Source organism: Oryctolagus cuniculus, chromosome 7 (genome assembly GCF_051225735.1).
Source record: "Oryctolagus cuniculus isolate XC-2025 breed Fujian yellow rabbit chromosome 7, ASM5122573v1, whole genome shotgun sequence".
Classification (NCBI taxonomy): domain Eukaryota; kingdom Metazoa; phylum Chordata; class Mammalia; order Lagomorpha; family Leporidae; genus Oryctolagus; species Oryctolagus cuniculus.
This window is the reverse complement of record NC_142873.1, coordinates 116,819,661-116,837,796: the sequence shown is the minus strand read 5'-3', so window position 1 is coordinate 116,837,796 and position 18,136 is coordinate 116,819,661. Positions and strand designations below refer to the sequence as shown.

The 18,136-nt window shown below is 47.5% G+C and overlaps 1 protein-coding gene across 1 annotated transcript in view; it reads right to left on the bottom strand.

Annotated features, from left to right (window-relative positions):
- The window catches only part of C8B (complement C8 beta chain), a 45,609-nt gene that overhangs the window by 17,427 nt on the left and 10,046 nt on the right, over nucleotides 1–18,136 (bottom strand). The window contains 6 exon segments of the mRNA NM_001082668.1: nucleotides 258–386; nucleotides 2,356–2,596; nucleotides 7,953–8,150; nucleotides 10,089–10,221; nucleotides 13,590–13,731; nucleotides 17,323–17,464. Of these exon segments, the coding sequence (NP_001076137.1) occupies nucleotides 258–386; nucleotides 2,356–2,596; nucleotides 7,953–8,150; nucleotides 10,089–10,221; nucleotides 13,590–13,731; nucleotides 17,323–17,464 (985 nt within the window).

Here is an 18,136-nt window from a genome sequence, read left to right as displayed (position 1 = left end):
CTCCACAGTGGCCGTGGCTTGGCTGTAGCCTTTACAGTGGTTTGCCACTTCATGTATGTAGTTTGAGGACAAGGATTTAATCTTATTCATTTTTGTACATTCACACAATATAGGACCTTAATGAATTTTTATTGGAACAATTATTATACTTGAAATGCTTTGGAATACGCAATATTTAGCTTAGAGAAAAAAATGAGACACATGGATAGCAGGCAGTAGCGATTATAAGCAGAGAAGACACATGTCTTTCCACTCACCTTTTATTTCATTCAGGATACCGCGGCATTTGCTCGTTGACACCCCCAGGCTGACATAGACTTCTTCAATGGCAGCACCAAGTTTAAAATCATTTTTGGCACAGGCTTGGACATCATTCAGAGAATAGTCTGAAAGAGGCAAGGAAACATGCCCATGGGCTAAAAGGGAACTCACTCCGTCCATTTTCCTGTGTTTGACAATAGACTTAGCCCTTTCTGGATTTCACTGGGACTCAGGTCCAAATAAATGGGTCACCAGTCTGATTACAAGAAACACAGGTAGCAGTAACTATCAGTACCAGGGTAGAGACTTCAGGGGAATCTGACTCAACCTCCCCTTCCAGCCTCCTCTGAAGACTCCCTGAGGATTTTCGCTGTGCTCTAAAGAGAAGTGCTCAGAGCAATTGTCTGTACCTTTGACTCCTGGTCAAGTCTCTAGGGTCAGGCTCCAGGAGTGCAGAGGCTGTTGCAGCCTGCCTATCTTCCTTGATTCACCATCTCCAGCCTTCAGCCAGGTAAAACAAGCTCATCAAGGAATGAATGGAGGTAATGCTTATAAAATGTTGGGTATGATCTCTGGCAAGGAGCAGGGGCCAGTTTCCCTAATCTCTTCAGTTTGGACTGCTCCCCACTTTCTCCCTGTCTAGTTCTCACCAAGGCATCCTCCTCCCTTGGTCTCACTGAAATTTCAGCTATGACTTGTCAGTATGTTTCTGTAGCACTTTGAGGACAGTTCAGGGAGAGAGGAGCAAATTGGACCACAAGGGTTTTCTCCCACTGTTGGTATAGATTGATTTTTCCCAAAGGATCTTCTTTGAAACGCAAATCCCTTAAGCTATTAGCAGGTGTTATGAGGAAGGAAGCTTCTGCAGTCAAGTAACAGTTGCCTCAAAGAGTGAAGAGTTCATATTATTGCTGTGAAACTCTAGCAGTAGCATCTACTATGTTTCCCTACCTTACTGATCACAGAGCTCTTTTGCAGGAAGCCATTTGAGGAATAATAAGAAGCATACTGGGACCCACTCTGACACAGGCAGGTGCTCCTAAGCTCAAGAACACAGAGGCCACACTGACATAAATTTACATTTATGTGTCATCTCGCAAGTCCATCAGTCAGATAACTCATCCCTGGCTCTGTTGCTATGATCTCTGTGACCTAAAGCACACCCATTGGTGCCATAGAGAAGAACACTGAGCTGGAAAGCAGGACTTATATCTGAGACTTGTGCTTGACCACAATTGGCAAGATTTGTGGTATCTGAACGCAGGATGGATTACAGAGGAAGAATAGGGGGTTGAGTATTAGTTTGGAGACAACAGTAAATCTAGGAGTTTGCCACTAAAAATGTGATCTATGCATCAGCAGCTCTGGTATCATCTCAAAGCTTGTTTGAAATGTAGAATCTCTGATCTCACCCAAACCTACCCAATCAGAAGCCACCTCTTCCAAGATTTGTGTGTAATTCACATTTACATTATATTATGAAGGGCACTAACCTGTGGTGAGCCTAAGTAACAGTAAAATAAGAAAATATAATTTGGAGGTAGAGCTCATGTGACTTGTTAGTAGCCTGAAAGGACAGAAACACAATCAAGGCTGACTTCTCTGTTTTTGGCTTCATCCACTGGTTGGACGGTAGGACCATTTCTGAGATGCACATGACTATGAAAGAAACATATTTGGGAAAGATACTGAAAGTTTTCTTTGGGGCATGCTAAGTTGATGATGGTTTTAGACATTTAAGTAGGGTATCTAGGAGGCAATCTGACATCAGCCAAAGAAAAAAATTCAGAGCTATCTGCATGTTGAAAGCATTTGTAGCCATGAGATTGGATGTGACCATATAGAAAGAGTGGTTGTAGAAAGGAAGATGGTACAGGCAGAAGGCTGATTGGAGAAGATTGACATGAACTAGTCAAAAAGAGGAGGAAAGGGAGGTGGAGTCTGTAAATAAGACTATGAAGGTGTAGCCAGGTAGGCAGAGGGAAAGCCATCTTCACAGTCAACTCTTCCTCCAAAAGCTGGTACAAGCTTCTCCCCATCAACTCATCATTCACGCAAGTCCCATCAGGAGCTGCAGTCCCATGGGCATTTTACCTGCTCTCTCCATGGCCTCTTTGTTCATGATAAGTGTGTATTCATAAATGCCCCCGAGCACAGCCTCTGTGATGAAGTGGGTCCCGAAATCCCGGAAGAGATCTCTGTACTCCCCGTAGCTGTACTCCAGCGGCAGCCGCTGCACTCGCTGCAGGAAGTCGTAGTGGAGCATGAGGTTTCTAGGCTTCAGCTTGTAATGAGCTACTTCAAGGGCAGAGCGTGCGTGCAGAAACTTGCTTTTCTACATGAGATACCGACATGGAAAAACCAGACCTTTAAAGTGAGGAATCTGGAATGAGAAGATGAACTGAACAAATACCATCTGAAGTTCTTGTCCTGGGGTCAGCGCTCCCATGACTCTTTCAGGTTACTTGAGGGAAGACAGCCTCTGCCACGAGCTCTCAATTCTCAGAAATGGTCAGATGTCCTTTTCAGCTTCCAAGAGCTTGTTCTTGATGTATCCCCTTACTGTAGCCAATAAGGACTGTGAAGGGAACCCAGGTCCAGGCATGGCAGGAAGCAGCTGGGGTGCATGAAGTAGCTCTGATGAGATGTAGGTTTGCTCATCTGCACAGATAACCCAACCTGTCCACCTCTGTCTTGAAGAAAAGCCACATAAGGAAGTAAAAGTGGTGCTTTAGGGAGACAAGATTTGGCCATGTGGGGTAAGATTCAGCAAACTACAGGCTACTTAACAAATGCAGTGCCTGGTTTTATAAATAAAGCTTTATTGGAATATAGCCACATCCAGATGCTTACAGATTGTCTGCAGCTGCTGTCACCCTACAATGGCAGGGTGGAGTAGTTGCAACAGAGACCTATGGTCCTCTGAAGCCTAAAATGCTTACCATGTGGCTCCTTTTTGAGAAAGTTTGGTGACCGACTGGTGCGTGCAATAGACTGAAGTTGGTGCTGTCAGAGGGTTATTTACCCCTTGGTGTCTGCAGAGAACTGGCTCTTGGACCTCCCCCCACCCAAGGATATAAAACAATCTGATGATGCTTAGTCCTTGATATAAGATAGTGTAGTCATTGCCCAGACTACACAGACATACAAAAACAAAGCAAAACAAAACCCTGCAACAATAATGTACACATCTTCCTGATACTGTAAGTCACTACGAGACTTAAAAAGCTAGCATTATGTAAGTGTTATATAAAATGCTGTTGAACCCACATGGAACCTGCAGACACAGATAGCCAACTAAGTCTCGGAAATATTATTGCAACCTGAAGCTACAGGGCTCTATATTGCAGTGTAAGCAGAGGAAAAGGGGAGGACATGAATTATCTGTATAGAGTACTTCCTTCCCTAATTCTAAATTCCTCAACACTGCCAAGTCTGCCAGCTCTGCTGTGCTGGTGGCTAGGCCCTCTCTGCTCCCTAGCTCTCTCTCACCAGATTCTAGTCCTGCCCCCTGGCTCTTGACTCTCTTCCTCTCCCTTCCCTTCCCTTCCCTTCCCCACATAGCAGTTCCCAGGTTCTCTGCTCATTATTTTTACAAGTCTCCTACACTGCATCTGCTCTTGCTTGGGTCAGTATCAAAGCTTCCCTGCAGATCTCTCTTATTTTTCTATGGTGTCTCAGAGCAAGTCCTACATCCCTCTCAGCATCATGAATGCTCCTCCAGGCTTAAACAAAACCCTGCAATGGCTCACTCTTGCCTCCAGAATAAAATCAACTCCCTTACTTTGAATATGAGACTTGCACAATCTGTGCCCCCAGTAGCCTCTCCAGCTCCAGCTTCTACAGCCTTGAAGTTTTCCTCTCCACCTCTTACTTCTTTTCTCCAAGCATACCGAACATCCACATCATCCAGCTATTCACTCACCATGCTCTTTCCTGAATAACTTTGCACTTGCTGCTCCTTTTGCTCAAAATGTTCTTCCTCGCCTTTCCTACCTGACACACATCCTACTTATCTCTTCCTTCCTTAGCCATTGCCTCCTATTTGGTACCATGAATTTCCTAGACTCACAAGTCTTTTTCTATGATTGCATTGTGTTGAGTGTTTGACCCTGTGGCTTAGTCGTTACTTTGTATGTCCACGTTTGTATGGGAGTGTGTATCCGATATCAGAGTGCCTGGTTTGAGTTCCAGCCTCTCCGCTTCCCATCCAGCTTCCTGCTAATGGGATGTCTAGGTATACATCTGTATTTTCTTTATAGCATATGCTGCATGCTCTATTGCAGTAGACATAATAATTTCTCAGCCTCATGCTTACCTCTCCTACTACATTGTGAAATGAGGATAAGTCTTGTGTTGTCTTTGTCTTCAGGTCCTAATCACTAGTGTACTGCCCAGCACCATGTTAGCACCCAATAACTGGAAATTTGAATTCAGGTGGTGAAGGGGGAGGGAAAGAGAAATGAAGAGCGGGAGTCAGGAAACGCATGGCACTCTTTGTTTTATCTCTTAGGAAGGTATGAGAGGTCCTCAAAATGTTCATGGAAATTCTATGTTCTGAAAAAAAACTATGCATAGATTTCAAAAAGTTTTTGCACCAAGATAAACTTATCTTTTAATTCCACTTTCCATGAAATTTTGGAAGTCGCCTCCTAATCTCATTTAAGCCCATCCTGTGTTACACCACTACTGTTCAGTCCTGAGAACTACTCTAAGTCTAAAGAGCAAAGAAACAGCATCTGCACACCCCAGGAGCTGAAAGCCTACAAGATGAGAAAAGAGAAGCCAAGACAGCTGTAGCCTAATTAATGCCAACTTGCCATGTCAGCAGCAGGGAACTTTCAGAGCCCCTCTTCACTTCCCTTACTCATGCGAGTCATTTTTTTAAATTAATTTATTTATTTGACAGGCAGAGTTACTGAGAGAGAGGGAGAAACAGAGGGAAGGAGATCTTCCATCTACTGGGTCACTCCCCAAAATGGCACAACAACTGGGGCTATGCTGGCTGAAGCCAGGGATCAGGAGCTTCTTCCAGGTCTCCCACATGGATGTAGGGGCCCAAGGGCTTGGATCATCTTCTACGGCTTTCCCAGGTGTATTAGCAGGGAGCTGGATCAGAAGTGGAATGGCTGGGTCTGGAACTGGCACCCATATGAGATGCCAGTGCTGCAGGTAGAAGCTTTACCCACTATGCCACAGGGCTGGCCCCTCATGTGACAAGTCATTGTAGACAGATTTTCAGACTGATCTCTGTCATGTTCTGTTGCATCAGGCTCATGTTGAAAACATGAATGGGAGGCGTTTCCTCACCCCAGGATTCAAGGGTCCTCAATTCTGCCCATCACCTGCCTCCCCAACATCATTTGTCATTACTCCCCACTTCAATTACTCATAGTGCACCCTACCAGGGACCCTGCCCTTCACCTTCTGGGAAATACAGGTCAGATGATATGATTGGATCAATGCTGTAGATACAGCTCAACTATTTGTTTCCCTGCCACTCATATGGGAGACAGAGACTGAATTCCCAGCTCTGGCTTGAGCCTGGCCCAGCCCTGGACATTGCAGACATTTTGGGGAGTGACTCAGGGATAGAAGATTCTCTCTCTCTCTCTCTCTCTCTGTGTGTGTGTGTGTGTGTGTGTGTGTGCACGCATTTGTATGTATTGCCTGTCTCTCTGCCTTTCAAATAAATAAAAAATTTTTAAAGCTTAAAAAAAGAGATAAATAGAAGGGAGCCCCAGAATGGCTGCAGAGTAAAAAGGGAAAACAGACACAAATTAAATAAAGAATGGATGAAGGGGGCCAGCATTCTGGCAAAGTGAGTTAAGTGGGTTGAGCTGCTGCTTATGACAAAGGCATCCCTTTCAGAGTGCCAGTTTGAGTCCTGGCAGCTCCATTTGCAATCCAGCTCCCAGCTAAGCAGCCTGGGAAAGCAGTGTACATGGTCCAAGAACTTGGGCCCCTGCAACCAGGGTAGGAGACTTGGATGGAGTTCCTGTTTCCTGGGTTTGGCCCAACCCAGCCCTGGCCATTGTGGCCATTTAGGGGAGTGAATCAGTAGACAGAAGATCTTCCTATCATATCTCTCTCTCTCTCTCTCTTTCTCTCCCCCACCCCTTTCAAATATAGAAATCTTTTTGTTTTAAAAAGAGAGAACAGGTGAGGATATTAAACCCAGGAAGGAAGCTGATAAAAAACAGCAAGAGAGCAGGAGAAACAGGAAAGCCATGGTGTGTGGTCAGCTCCACCAGGGACCCCCAGCAGTCAGAGAAGAGATCTAGGGTAACATCCCACGGAGGAATTTTAGCTGATTGACTGGGACGGAAGTCATATTGCTGTGGGCTAAAAAGTCTCCAGAGAGGCTTTGATCTGGCCAAGCCACATCTTAAGCTTATTGAACATCAATGGAAAATGCTTATTAGCAAACATAAGAAAATAGTTTCAGAAGGGGCTGACCCTGTGGCATAGTAAGTAACACCTCCATCTGCAGCACTGGAATCCCAAATGAGCACCAATTCAAGTCCTGGGTGCTCCACTTCTGATCCAGCTCCCTGCTAATGTACCTGGGAAAACAGTGGAGGATAATCCAAGTTCTTGGGTGTAGCAGACCCAGAAGAAACTCCTGGCTCCTGACTTCAGCCTAGCCCATTCCTTGTCATTGCAGCCATTTGGGGAGAAAAACAGCAAAGGAAAGATCTCTCTCTCTCTCTCTCTCTCTCTCTCTCATTATGCCTTTCAAATAAACAAATCTTTTTTTAAAAAGTTTAAAAAGGCCGGCGCCGCGGCTCAATAGGCTAATCCTCCGCCTAGCGGCGCCGGCACACCGGGTTCTAGTCCCGGTCGGGGCGCCGGATTCTGTCCCAGTTGCCCCTCTTCCAGGCCAGCCCTCTGCTGTGGCCAGGGAGTGCAGTGGAGGATGGCCCAGGTGCTTGGGCCCTGCACCCCATGGGAGACCAGGAAAAGCACCTGGCTCCTGGCTCCTGCCATCGGATCAGCGCGGTGCGACGGCCGCAGCGCGCCGGCCGCGGCAGCCATTGGAGGGTGAACCAACGGCAAAGGAAGACCTTTCTCTCTGTCTCTCTCTCTCACTGTCCACTCTGCCTGTCAAAAAAAAAATAAAAATAAAAATAAAAAGTTTAAAACATAATTGCAGAAGGCTGTCTCTGCCTGGACTCCCTAAAAGGTAAGTCAATACAAAACCAAACTGATTTTGGTGAAAACACTTTTTTTTTAAGAATTATTTTATTTATTTGAAAGACAGAGTTACAGAGAGAGGTAGAGCAAAAGAGAGGTTTTCCATTCCACTGGTTTACTCCCTAAATGACCGCAATGGCCAGAGCTGAGCTGATCTGAAGCCAGGAGCCAGGACCTTCTTCCAGGTCTCCCACACAGGTGCAGGGGCCCAAGGACTTGGGCCATCTGCCACTGCTTTCCCAGACCAAAGCAGAGAGCTGAATTGGAAGTGGAGCAGCTGGGACTTGAACTTGTGCCCATATGGGATGCTGGCGCTGCAGGCTGGGGCTTTAACCCATTGCACCACAGCACTGGCCCCGAAAACACTTTCAAGACAACAGAAATATCCTTGGTCATAGGAGCTAGCAATAACATGTGTGGAATTCAGACATGTCTGTGGGCATGGAATTTCAAAAGAATACGTGTAGATGTCAAAGCAACCACAGGGTACTTACCGTGTGAGAGAAGCGTTTGGTTCTGCTGATATAATTCATGAGTTGATCACTTTCTGTGTTAATGCCAAATTCAAATATGCTAGGTATTTTAAAACCCAGATTGAAAGTAGACTTGCTGTATGTTTTCTCCATGACATTGCGTTCAAAATCTGAGTAGGATTCATATTCTGCCAGCGCAAATTTGTATTTGCCTTGGGTCTAAAAGAAGAGGAAGCAAAAATGTTTTTTATTGACTCAGTTCAGTTGGGCACCAGGCAGTTATACCCTCTGTCCTCTTACTAAATGCCAGAGGGCTCCTCGATGTCCAGGATACAGAAAAATCAGAGCTAATGAGCCCCATTCTATCACTCAGGGATCTTGATCCAGGAGGAGAAATGGACCTCTCTAAAGCTGCAGGGCAAACTCGGAGTGGTGCTTGATTTGGATTTCATTTGGCCAAAGAGTAGAAGGACATTCTGGGTGGTGGCCTTGCCTATGGTGATGACCCAGAGATGGGACAGGTCAGAATGACTTCTTGGAGCTGAAGGGTTCCAGGGAGGTCGAATCAGAAGATGCAAGAGTGAAGGTATGGGGAGGTGATGCAAGAGAATGTGTTGGTAGCAAGTAGTTGAGGCTTGAGTCACTTGCTCTGAATCTGGGCTTAAACCAAAGAGGAACCAATGGAGGAAGTAGCTGAGCCTCAGGCGGAGCGTCCCGGGACAGCACTGCAGCTGGATTGGAAGGGACATGAAGAGGCTGGAGGAGTCAGGCAGGAGCTGGTCGGGGAGGTCTGGTCATAGGCAGTAGCAGGGGGAAGGAAGCAACAGGGCAGGAAAACCTTTAGCGAGAACTTGGAAGGACCTGTCTGCTGGGAAATCAGCATTCATTGTCCTGTGCCTAGCAGGGCTGCCCCTGGGGCCCAGCAGTGACCAGACCCACTTACCTCCACCTCCACACACTCCCACAGGCATCAGGGTACCTGTAGATCTCATAGGAGGGCATGGCTGCTCGGGGGAGGGAAGCAGCCAAAATGTGGATACATTTTGGACTGGCTGAGCTAAGGCTGCCCACAGAGAGGCATTGCCTCACTGCCCTGTTCTAGGTGGATAGCGTTGAACAACTGCTTGAACCTCGGTGTGTCCATGTGTAAAATGGGGATGATCGTTTTCCCTCCCACAAGGCTCATGCTGAGGACTGAGCGTATCCTGGTGAAACCTGGCACCGTGCCCGGCCCAGCACTCAAAGGAAAGCAGAGATGTTAGACCCTGGGCTAGGAGCTGTCTCATCCTGGGTAATAAATGCCTGCCCTGGTTCTTCTCTTGGGAGACAAGGCCATGTGTGTGGCCATGGGCACCCTGCTAGAGGGCAGTTGGCCCTGGCCTCACTTTTTCTCTGTGGGGGAGTAAATGGGTGTCTGGGGGAAGGGCGAGGAGAGGGGGCAGGAGCAGGGGAAAAGCCTTCAGGACTGTGCCATCTGGGAAGTGACGTCACCATCAAGAGGCTCAGCCCAGGCCCCTCAGCTTACAGATGGAGTCACTGAGGCCCAGAGTGGAAAGGAATGTAGCCTAAGGCAGGGCCGGGGCCTGCAGCTGGCCTGCAGCAGGACATGTGGTCTGTTCTAAACCCCACCGCCTGAGACGTGCTTCATCATGGTGCAGGCTGACACTGGGGGAGCACTGTGTACTTCAAGATGATTAGAACAGCGCTCACTGTCAACGGGCAAGAACTTGACAACAGCGATCAGAACAACAAGCTGAGGTTACATTTCCTGAGCACTCATCATCGAGCCAGTGCTAAGCACCTGCAGTGCCTTATCTCACCAATCCTGTGCCTTCAGGGCAGAACCCTTCTGAACTCAGAAGAGAATGGAGGCTCAGTGTGCTTAGAATGACACAGGCAGGGAGTCCCAAGCTCTATTTCTGTCTTCACAGCAGCTTTGCTATCATTGATTACTGCTGCTGCCCTGACATAGACAGTGTGTCCTCCTCTCCACAGCGTCCAGAGGAAGCCACTGCTCACTGTGCAGATGAAGACGCGAGGCACAAGGAGAGAGGATTGCACCAGGCACTCCCACGGGCAGGCTGCAGGGCCGGGCCCTGGTCTGCTGGCCGGATCTGACTAGTGCTGCCTCCATGCGGCTTCCAGGCTGTCACTTACCTGTGGGGTGTAGCTCTCCACATTGTATGGCTTCCTAAACCTCATGTCCAGGATGTAATGAGGGTTGCATCCACCGGCGTAATACCTGTGATCAAGAACCGGTCCCTCCAGACTGTTGGTGAACAAATTTATCCTGGGGGAAAGGTACAGAGAGGGTGAAGGGGTCCAGCAGCTCAGGTCCTATAAGCTCTTTCATTGTTCTTACTTCTGTGTTTCGGTTGTGCTTTTGTGTGTGAGGGACAGGAAGACAGAGGGTGTGGGAAGTGCCAAGACCTACTACCCACTTAATCCAGGTCTCCTACATGGGTGGGCAGGAACACACCCACTAGAGCCATCACCTGGGCCTCCTGGTGTGCATCAGCTGGAAGCTGGAATTGAGAGTGGAGCCAGAACTTGAATCCAGAACTGTGATATGGGATTTGGGTTTCCAATGCAGCATCTTCAACACAGTGCCAAATGTGTCTGCCCCCAGGTTGTATAACCTCAGCGGCAGACCATACTGGATAAAATCAAAATATCCTTGGAAGGGCATTCAAGGCCTTTGATATCTGGCCCTAACCAGTGTCCCAGCTTCTCCTCTGGCCGCCCTCAACCATGACCATTTGTGCTGGTCCTCAGCCATTTGATGAGGCCGGCTGTACAGTCTGCTTTGCTCTTTCTAGGTGTAAGGGCTGCTCCCGCGGTCCTGAACACGTTCCAGCCCCTCCACTATTTTACCTCCCACTTGTCTTCAAGACTGAACTCTGTTGGAGCCAGCATTGAGGTGCAGCCACCACTTGCATGCCTGCACCCCATATCAGACTGCTGATTTGAGTTCTAGTTACTCAACTTCAGGTCCACTCTCTGCTAGGGTGCCTGGGAAGCAGCAGATGATGGCCCAAGTACTTGAGTTCCTGCCACCCACATGGAAAACCTGGATAGAGTCCCTGGCTCCAGGCTTCAGCCTGGCCCAGCCCCGACTACTCTATTCACTGGGGAGTGAACCACGTGGACAGATGGAAGATTCTCTTTCTGTCATTCTGTCTTTCAAATAAATAAATAAACAAATCTTCAAAAAAGAAAAAGTAGCTCTCTGTTGTCACCCGGTGTTGGAAGGCTTCCCTGTTGCTTATTGTACCAGAGACCCCCACCATCTGGGTGAGAAGCCCTCGTGACACCCGTGCTAATGCTGTCCTGCATTTAGTGCTCTGTTCCACAGCAGTTTTCTCAGGAGAGTGGCATCGCTCATGGATAAGAGCACAGGGTTTGGAGCCAGCTGCCTGAGACCAAACGCCTTTGCTGCCACTACTAGCTTTGTGACCTTGGGCAAACCACTTCACATGTCAGTGCCTCAGTCTTCTGAGGGCAATGAAAATACCTACGTCACGGGAGTGTTGTAAAGCTCACTCGTGTCAGTGGTAAGTTCTTGAAACGCCGCTTGCTGCAGTCACTGTTTGTGGTCTAGGTGTCTGTCACCCCCGCTAGACTGAGTACCCTTTGAGGGTGATGATTTTCTTAACTTCAATTCAACTCCCATCACAAAACCCATTCAAATAACTGTCACTTATAGAGGTTTCATCAGTGGCAGACGTAGTATGGGTGACTCCATGTGTCATCTCAATTCACGTCCCCCAGCAGCTGTTATGACGGCTATTCCAGAGAGGAAGAAAGGCCAGTCCCTGCTTCTAAGGAATCCTCCGTCCTTCACCATCTCTGATGAATGAAATTCCCTTTCCTGCAAAGGAGCTCTCTCTCCCACCAGCTTGCACCCATGGGCCTTTGTTCTGTTCATCACCCTATCCCATGGCAGGTTTCCAAGTCTCATAATCACGTATATTTATTGATTTCACTTAACAAACTTAACAGGGTGCTTATTTTATGGAGGCACTATCAGAATTTCCACACTGGCACCTTTAATCCTTATGAGGATTCATCATTAACAGAGATATTACCATTCCCAATCTACAGAGGAAATGTGTAGCATAGAGAGGGCAATTGACTTGTCCTAGGTCTTGCTGCCAGCAGCAGTTAATTAGGCTGCAATGTGAGGTCTCATGGTCAAGTTCAAGAATAGATCTACATTCTTCCCATCATATGAGCTGCCTCTCCGTTTATTACTCACTCAGTCCTCCAGGACCTCTGAGCTAAGGGCATTGCCGCCTTCCTCCTACAAAGGATAAAATGGAAGTCCTACATAGAGAGGTGCCCCAGGACAGGTACATGACCACTGATCTGTGTTTCTGTCCTTCCCTACAGGGTTCCCTGGATCCTACTATGGGCTTTGAAGGTCTGCACTGCTCCCCATAGCTGAGTTACTGGGATTCGCCTGACTTTTCTGGGCCTTAGTTTCCTTGTCAGGAGGTGTGGTTTGTAATAACCAGTGATTGTAAAAGAACCTTCCTGCTCCCACCTCCCCACCACATGAGTTTCTCTCTGATGCATATTTAGGAAGAAGGCACGCTCCATTCAGGGTCCCTATTCCCTCCCCAGTGCTACATCACATGCAATGACTCTTCATGCACCTGAGAGATGGCCTCGTTGTTCCACCTGCAGGCTGATAAGCTGCAGAGTGCAGCAAGTGATTAGATTGAGCGCCAGGCTCATTTGGCACCTTCTGACCTTGTTCCTCTGCCCCCGCCAGAGAATTAGACCAACTCAGAGACTCCCAGACGCAGCTTGGAACACAGGCTAGTTGCAAATGCATCTGGAAATTTATCCCTTCACTAATTACTGAGGAGCCTCTGCTCTCGGCCTTGGCCTCTGCTGGGGACTGGGGCTGAAAAAAGAAAAATTTACCAAGCCTGTTGCCAAAGGGGCTCAGAGGTGATGCTGGGGAAGCACCCAATGTGATCGATCACATCTCAGGAGTTAAAATGTCCATCCTTGGGGGCCAGTGCTGTGGCATAGCAGGTAGAGCCACCGCCTGCAGTGCCGGCATCCCATATGGGCACCAGTTCGAGTCCTGGCTGCTCCATTTCCGATCTAGCTTTCTGCTGAGGCCTGGGAAAGCAGTGGAAGATGGCCTAAGTGCTTGGGCCTCCGCACTCGATGGGAGACCTAGAAAAAGCCCCTGGCTCCTGGCTTCAGTCTGGCCCATCCTTGGTCGTTACAGCCATTTGGGGAGTGAACCAGCAGATGGAAGACCTCTCTCTCTCTGTGTCTCCACCTCTCTCTGTCACTCTACCTTTCAAATAAACTAAAAATAAAATAAATTCTAAAAATAAAATAAAATAACGTCCATCCCCCATCGAGGCACAGCAGCCTGAATGTTTTGCACACATGGTACTGACCCAGGGTTACTAAGCCCTCCCTGTGGCCCTCAGTGGTCATGGGCCATACTTCTAGAGCGGCTTGGAACTGTCTTCAGAGAGCAGCCAGAGGCATCCACCCCCAGTACAGCCTTTTATTTCATAAAGGAAAGAAAGGAACTCTGCTGGATATGAGCTCCCTCCCTATTATGTTTCCAGAATTCTATTTAATTTTGTGCCTTCCCATCTGCACAACAGAAAGACAGTGACTCACCCGCTAGCCAGGCTGCCAATTGCCCAATATTGCTCCATTTCATGGTGACATTTTTTATAAATCTTCCTGCAGTTGGCCTCATCGGACTGGTCTCCACAGTCATTGTCCCCATTGCAAAGAAGCCTGCGGTTCACACATCGCCCTGGAAGGGACAAAGGGTGTTACCCATGGTCACCTGGCTGTCATGAGAGGGGCTAATGTTGTGTGAACACCTGTTCTGTGCCAGACACTTTGCTGGCCCTTTAATGCTCTGTTTTCATTGATCCCTTGTATCAGGGTGGATTGGTAACGCACTGAAGGTTTATTCTTTGTGCCTCCTCCCCTGTCCCATAGAGGCCAGGGTTGTATTCCTTAAAGAATTTCCAGACAAGAGATTGTTTGGTGCCACTCTGTCAGGGGGAGGATGGGTAGACAGCAGGTGCCTAATAAACAGGGATCAAGTGCCTGGCAGGAGGGCAGGCTGCGCTTCTCTCTTGAAAACTTGGCAGAAGTTGTCTGATGGATCTTGCACACAGGGCTAGCCATGCTCCCTTTTTTTTTTTTTTTTTTTTTTTTTTTTTTGACAGGCAGAGTGGACAGTGAGAGAGAGAGAGACAGAGAGAAAGGTCTTCCTTTTGCCATTGGTTCACCCTCCAATGGCCGCCGCAGCCAGCGCGCTGCGGCCGGCGCTCCGCGCTGATCCGATGGCAGGAGCCAGGTGCTTATCCTGGTCTCCCATGGGGTGCAGGGCCCAAGCACTTAAGCCATCCTCCACTGCACTCCCTGGCCACAGCAGAGAGCTGGCCTGGAAGAGGGGCAACCGGGACAGAATCCGGTGCCTCGACCGGGACTAGAACCCGGTGTGCCGGTGCCGCAAGGCGGATGATTAGCCTAGTGAGCCGCGGCGCCGGCCCATGCTCCCTTTCACGTGTTCCCTAGTCTCCCTGTCTCTGTGAAAGAGAGAAGTCATCATACCTACCCCTTAGGGTTGCTGGGGATCTAAATGAGTACGTGAAATAGCCCTGACTCATGGCACATGCTGTGTGCCATCATTATTAGTACTGTGTGGGCCGCGTGCATGTTCCTAGTGAATGTCCCCAACAGGACTGCAACTCTGAGCTGTCTGATCACAACTTCTTCCTACCAAACCACACTGCCTGCAGCATCATAGCCGCTTGGACTGTGAACAACTATTTGCCTTGCTTTTGCTTCCTTTGCCCTGTTTATCCATGAACTTCCTTCCTTCTTTGCATATTGTTGGGGGCTAAAGCCCATGAGACAGGCTGCCCTCTCTCCTAGATGTGTCTGTTAACCAACGTTCTCAGAGGGTTAAAGGCAGATAAAGAATAATCTGGTTTTTGAATGTTTCTCGCAAGTCATTTAAATGAAAGCCTGCCTGCATAGCCATCATGGCCCTGGTCAGAATCACAGAATGCTGGCCATAATGAATGCATGTTTGATACACTGTAAAAAAGCCTCTCAGATTTTTTTGGATGGAATTTTGCCCTCAAAATTGTTCTAAGAATTCCTACTTAGTTTTTTGAAAGATTCCAAAACACAACCCACAACGACTATAAGAAGTCACAACTCCCATGTAAATAATTTAGGTCCAAGCCCCCTTATTTTTGCTAAAGGTAGAAATAGGAAGGCACATGTTTGCTTAGATCAGTTAAATGGGTGGGTTGGAAAGACAATTGCTTGCTTAGTTCTGCAAGGGATAAATACTCACTTCTGTGTTCCTTTCTTCCTTCTGATAGTCTGTCCATTTGTCCTACCTTTGCTTTCCTTCCTTCTTCTCATCAAACACTTTTACTAACTATCATGCATTAAGGGTCATCCTGGACTTGGTGATGCAGAAATGCAAATGACAGGAATTCTTTCAGGGATAAAGGACACTAACCACTGTACTCAACTACTTTGGGTTTGGCCTCATTATACTCAATTCCAGGTCTCTGTGAGAGTTGAGAGTTACAGAACCAACAGTCTACAAAGATTTCATATCCACTATGTCACTTGATGTTCAAGACATCATTCCAATTTCCTCTTGAAGGAAGTAAATAAGAAAGATAAAGCAGGACTGGCGCTGTGGCTTAGCGGGTAAAGCTGCCACCTGCAGTGCCAGCATCCCATATGGACGCAGGTTCAAGTCCCAGCCACTCTACTTCAGATCTAGCTCTCTGCTATGGCCTGGGAAAGCATTAGAAGATGGCCCAAGTGCTTAGGCCCATGTACCCACATGGGAGACCCAGAAGAAGCTCCGGGCTCCTGGCTTCAGATAGGTGCAGCTCCGAGCACTGTGGCCAATCGAGGAGTGAACCAGTAGATGGAAGACCTTTCTCTCTCTCTCTCTCTCTAACTCTGACTTTCAAATAAATAAATAAATCTTAATAAAAAAGAAAAGATTAAGTGATTTCTCCTGGATCACAAAATCAAAATAAGCTTGGACCCAGGATTTCTGATTCCAGCAATCATAGTTTTGGTGTCCTTAATGTCAAAGATCTGACATTTAAAATCCCAAACCTCACTCGGACTTACCTCCAATGGTGGAACTAGAATGTGCCAGGGGATTTCAGCTCAATCTTACCAAGGAGGCAGGTACCAATGCCAGCGCACTTGGTAAAATGATAAGTATAAATACACAACCGATCAAAAAGATAGGGTAAGTGTCGAAGAGATTTCACAAATAAGACCAGTGTAAGCAAATAATGAAGGATAGAATTAAAAGGGAGAGAATGATCCTGCGGGGGAAGCAGGACACACAGCAGACTCATAGAATGGCAAATGCCCAAAACAGCACTCCTGCCTCAGAATCAACCCTTGGGACATTCGGATCTGGCTAAAAGGTCCATGAGAGTCTCACAGGCATGGGAAGCCATGACACAGTGGCAAAAAGCAATCTAAATGAAAGATCCTGGTGAACAAGACCCCAGCAGAAGGAACAGGCCATCAAGGAAGGAGGCGCCTTTCTCTGAAAGGAGGAAGGAACCTCCACTGTGATATGGCCTTGACTAAACAAGTTCAGAGTCGGTGAACTCAAGGGGCTTCCATAGCCTAGACAGCTCATAGCAAGAGTCTCGGGTGATTGCTGATGTCATAAATAAGAGTGCCAATTGTTAAATCAACAACGGGAGTCACTGAGTACAGGCTCCCCATGTAGGATCTCTGTCCTTAATGTGTTTTACTATGAAACTTAAAAACAACACTACTAGTCGATCAATACCCTATACCTTGTGTGGTTGTGTGAGTGCAGCCTGTTGAAATCCTTGGTTAGTGTATACTAAGTTGATCTTCTGTATATGAAGGTAATTGAAAATGAAACTCGATGAAGGGCGGGATGGGAGAGGGAGTGGGAGAGGGGAGGGCCACGGGAGGGAGGGAGGTTGTGGAGGGGGGAAGCCACAACAATACAAAAGTTGCACTTTGTAAATTCACATTTATTAAATAAAAAAATAAAATAAAATAAAATAAAATAAAATAAAATAAAATCCCAGACCTCTAATTGCAGTTCTCCCACTTACCAGTTCTGTGGTTTGAGAAGACAGTCCCTCCAAATCTTGATGTCTTAGATTGTAAAATGGGGTAACACCCACATTAAAGTTTTTTTCATGAAATAGCACATGTAAAATTAAGTCAGAAATCTGAGGACAAGAAGCCTCCTGACCTGGCCAACGACCATGGGCATGGCCTGTCTCTCTGTCCTCTTGTGCCATGGTTCCTTTGAAAGATTTCCCTCCCATTCATATGCCCTTTATACCTGTCTGTGCACACACAAAGCCTTCACATCGCACTTGACTTCGGCAGGGTCTGCTGGTAGCACAGTCTTCCACCTCCTTGTCAGAGAAGTTGCATGGCTCCCCATTGAACTGAGAGGGCCGCAGCAAATAGGCATGTCTGTACTGTGGCAGAGAACAGCAGGGTGAACCAAGGGCCAGGCCTTGGGGCCTCAGAGCTCGGCTTCAGGAGCTGCTTACAAACGGATATCTGGTCAGAATTTGGGCTCCAGGAGAGCCTTGAGTTGTCTAATCACTGCTCCACCAGCCCCTTGTGTTTCCACAATTGTATTGCAATTGACTCTTTGGTAGTTTCTCCAGTTAGAGGGTAACTGCTCTGGAGCAGGGTTCTTGTTTCTTGTCTCTGCTTTGCTTTACCTGCCACACGCCACCTCAGCACAACTCCCCACATCTACCCAGCATCTATACTTCTTCCAGAAGTCCTCCATCATCTCCTGAGTTTGCATGAGAATTCTGCTGTGAGATTACTGAGTATTCTGCTATTCCATTGGCATGGCCCAATCACAGTGTGTCATCACTTCCTGGTCCTCACCACTGTCCATTTCCTCCTTGAGGCAGGCCAGAAGTCATGTGTGATTAAAATAATCAAGCAGGAGTAGATGTTTGGTCTATCAGCCCATGTCGGAGTGCATTGATTTGAGTCCCAGGTCCACTGTTGGACTCCGGCTGCCTGCTATTGCATACGTTGGAAGGCAGTAAGTGCCAGTGAAGTGGTAGGATCCCTACCACCCATGTGGGATACCTGGATTGAGTTCCAAGTTGTGGCTATCCTGTGTT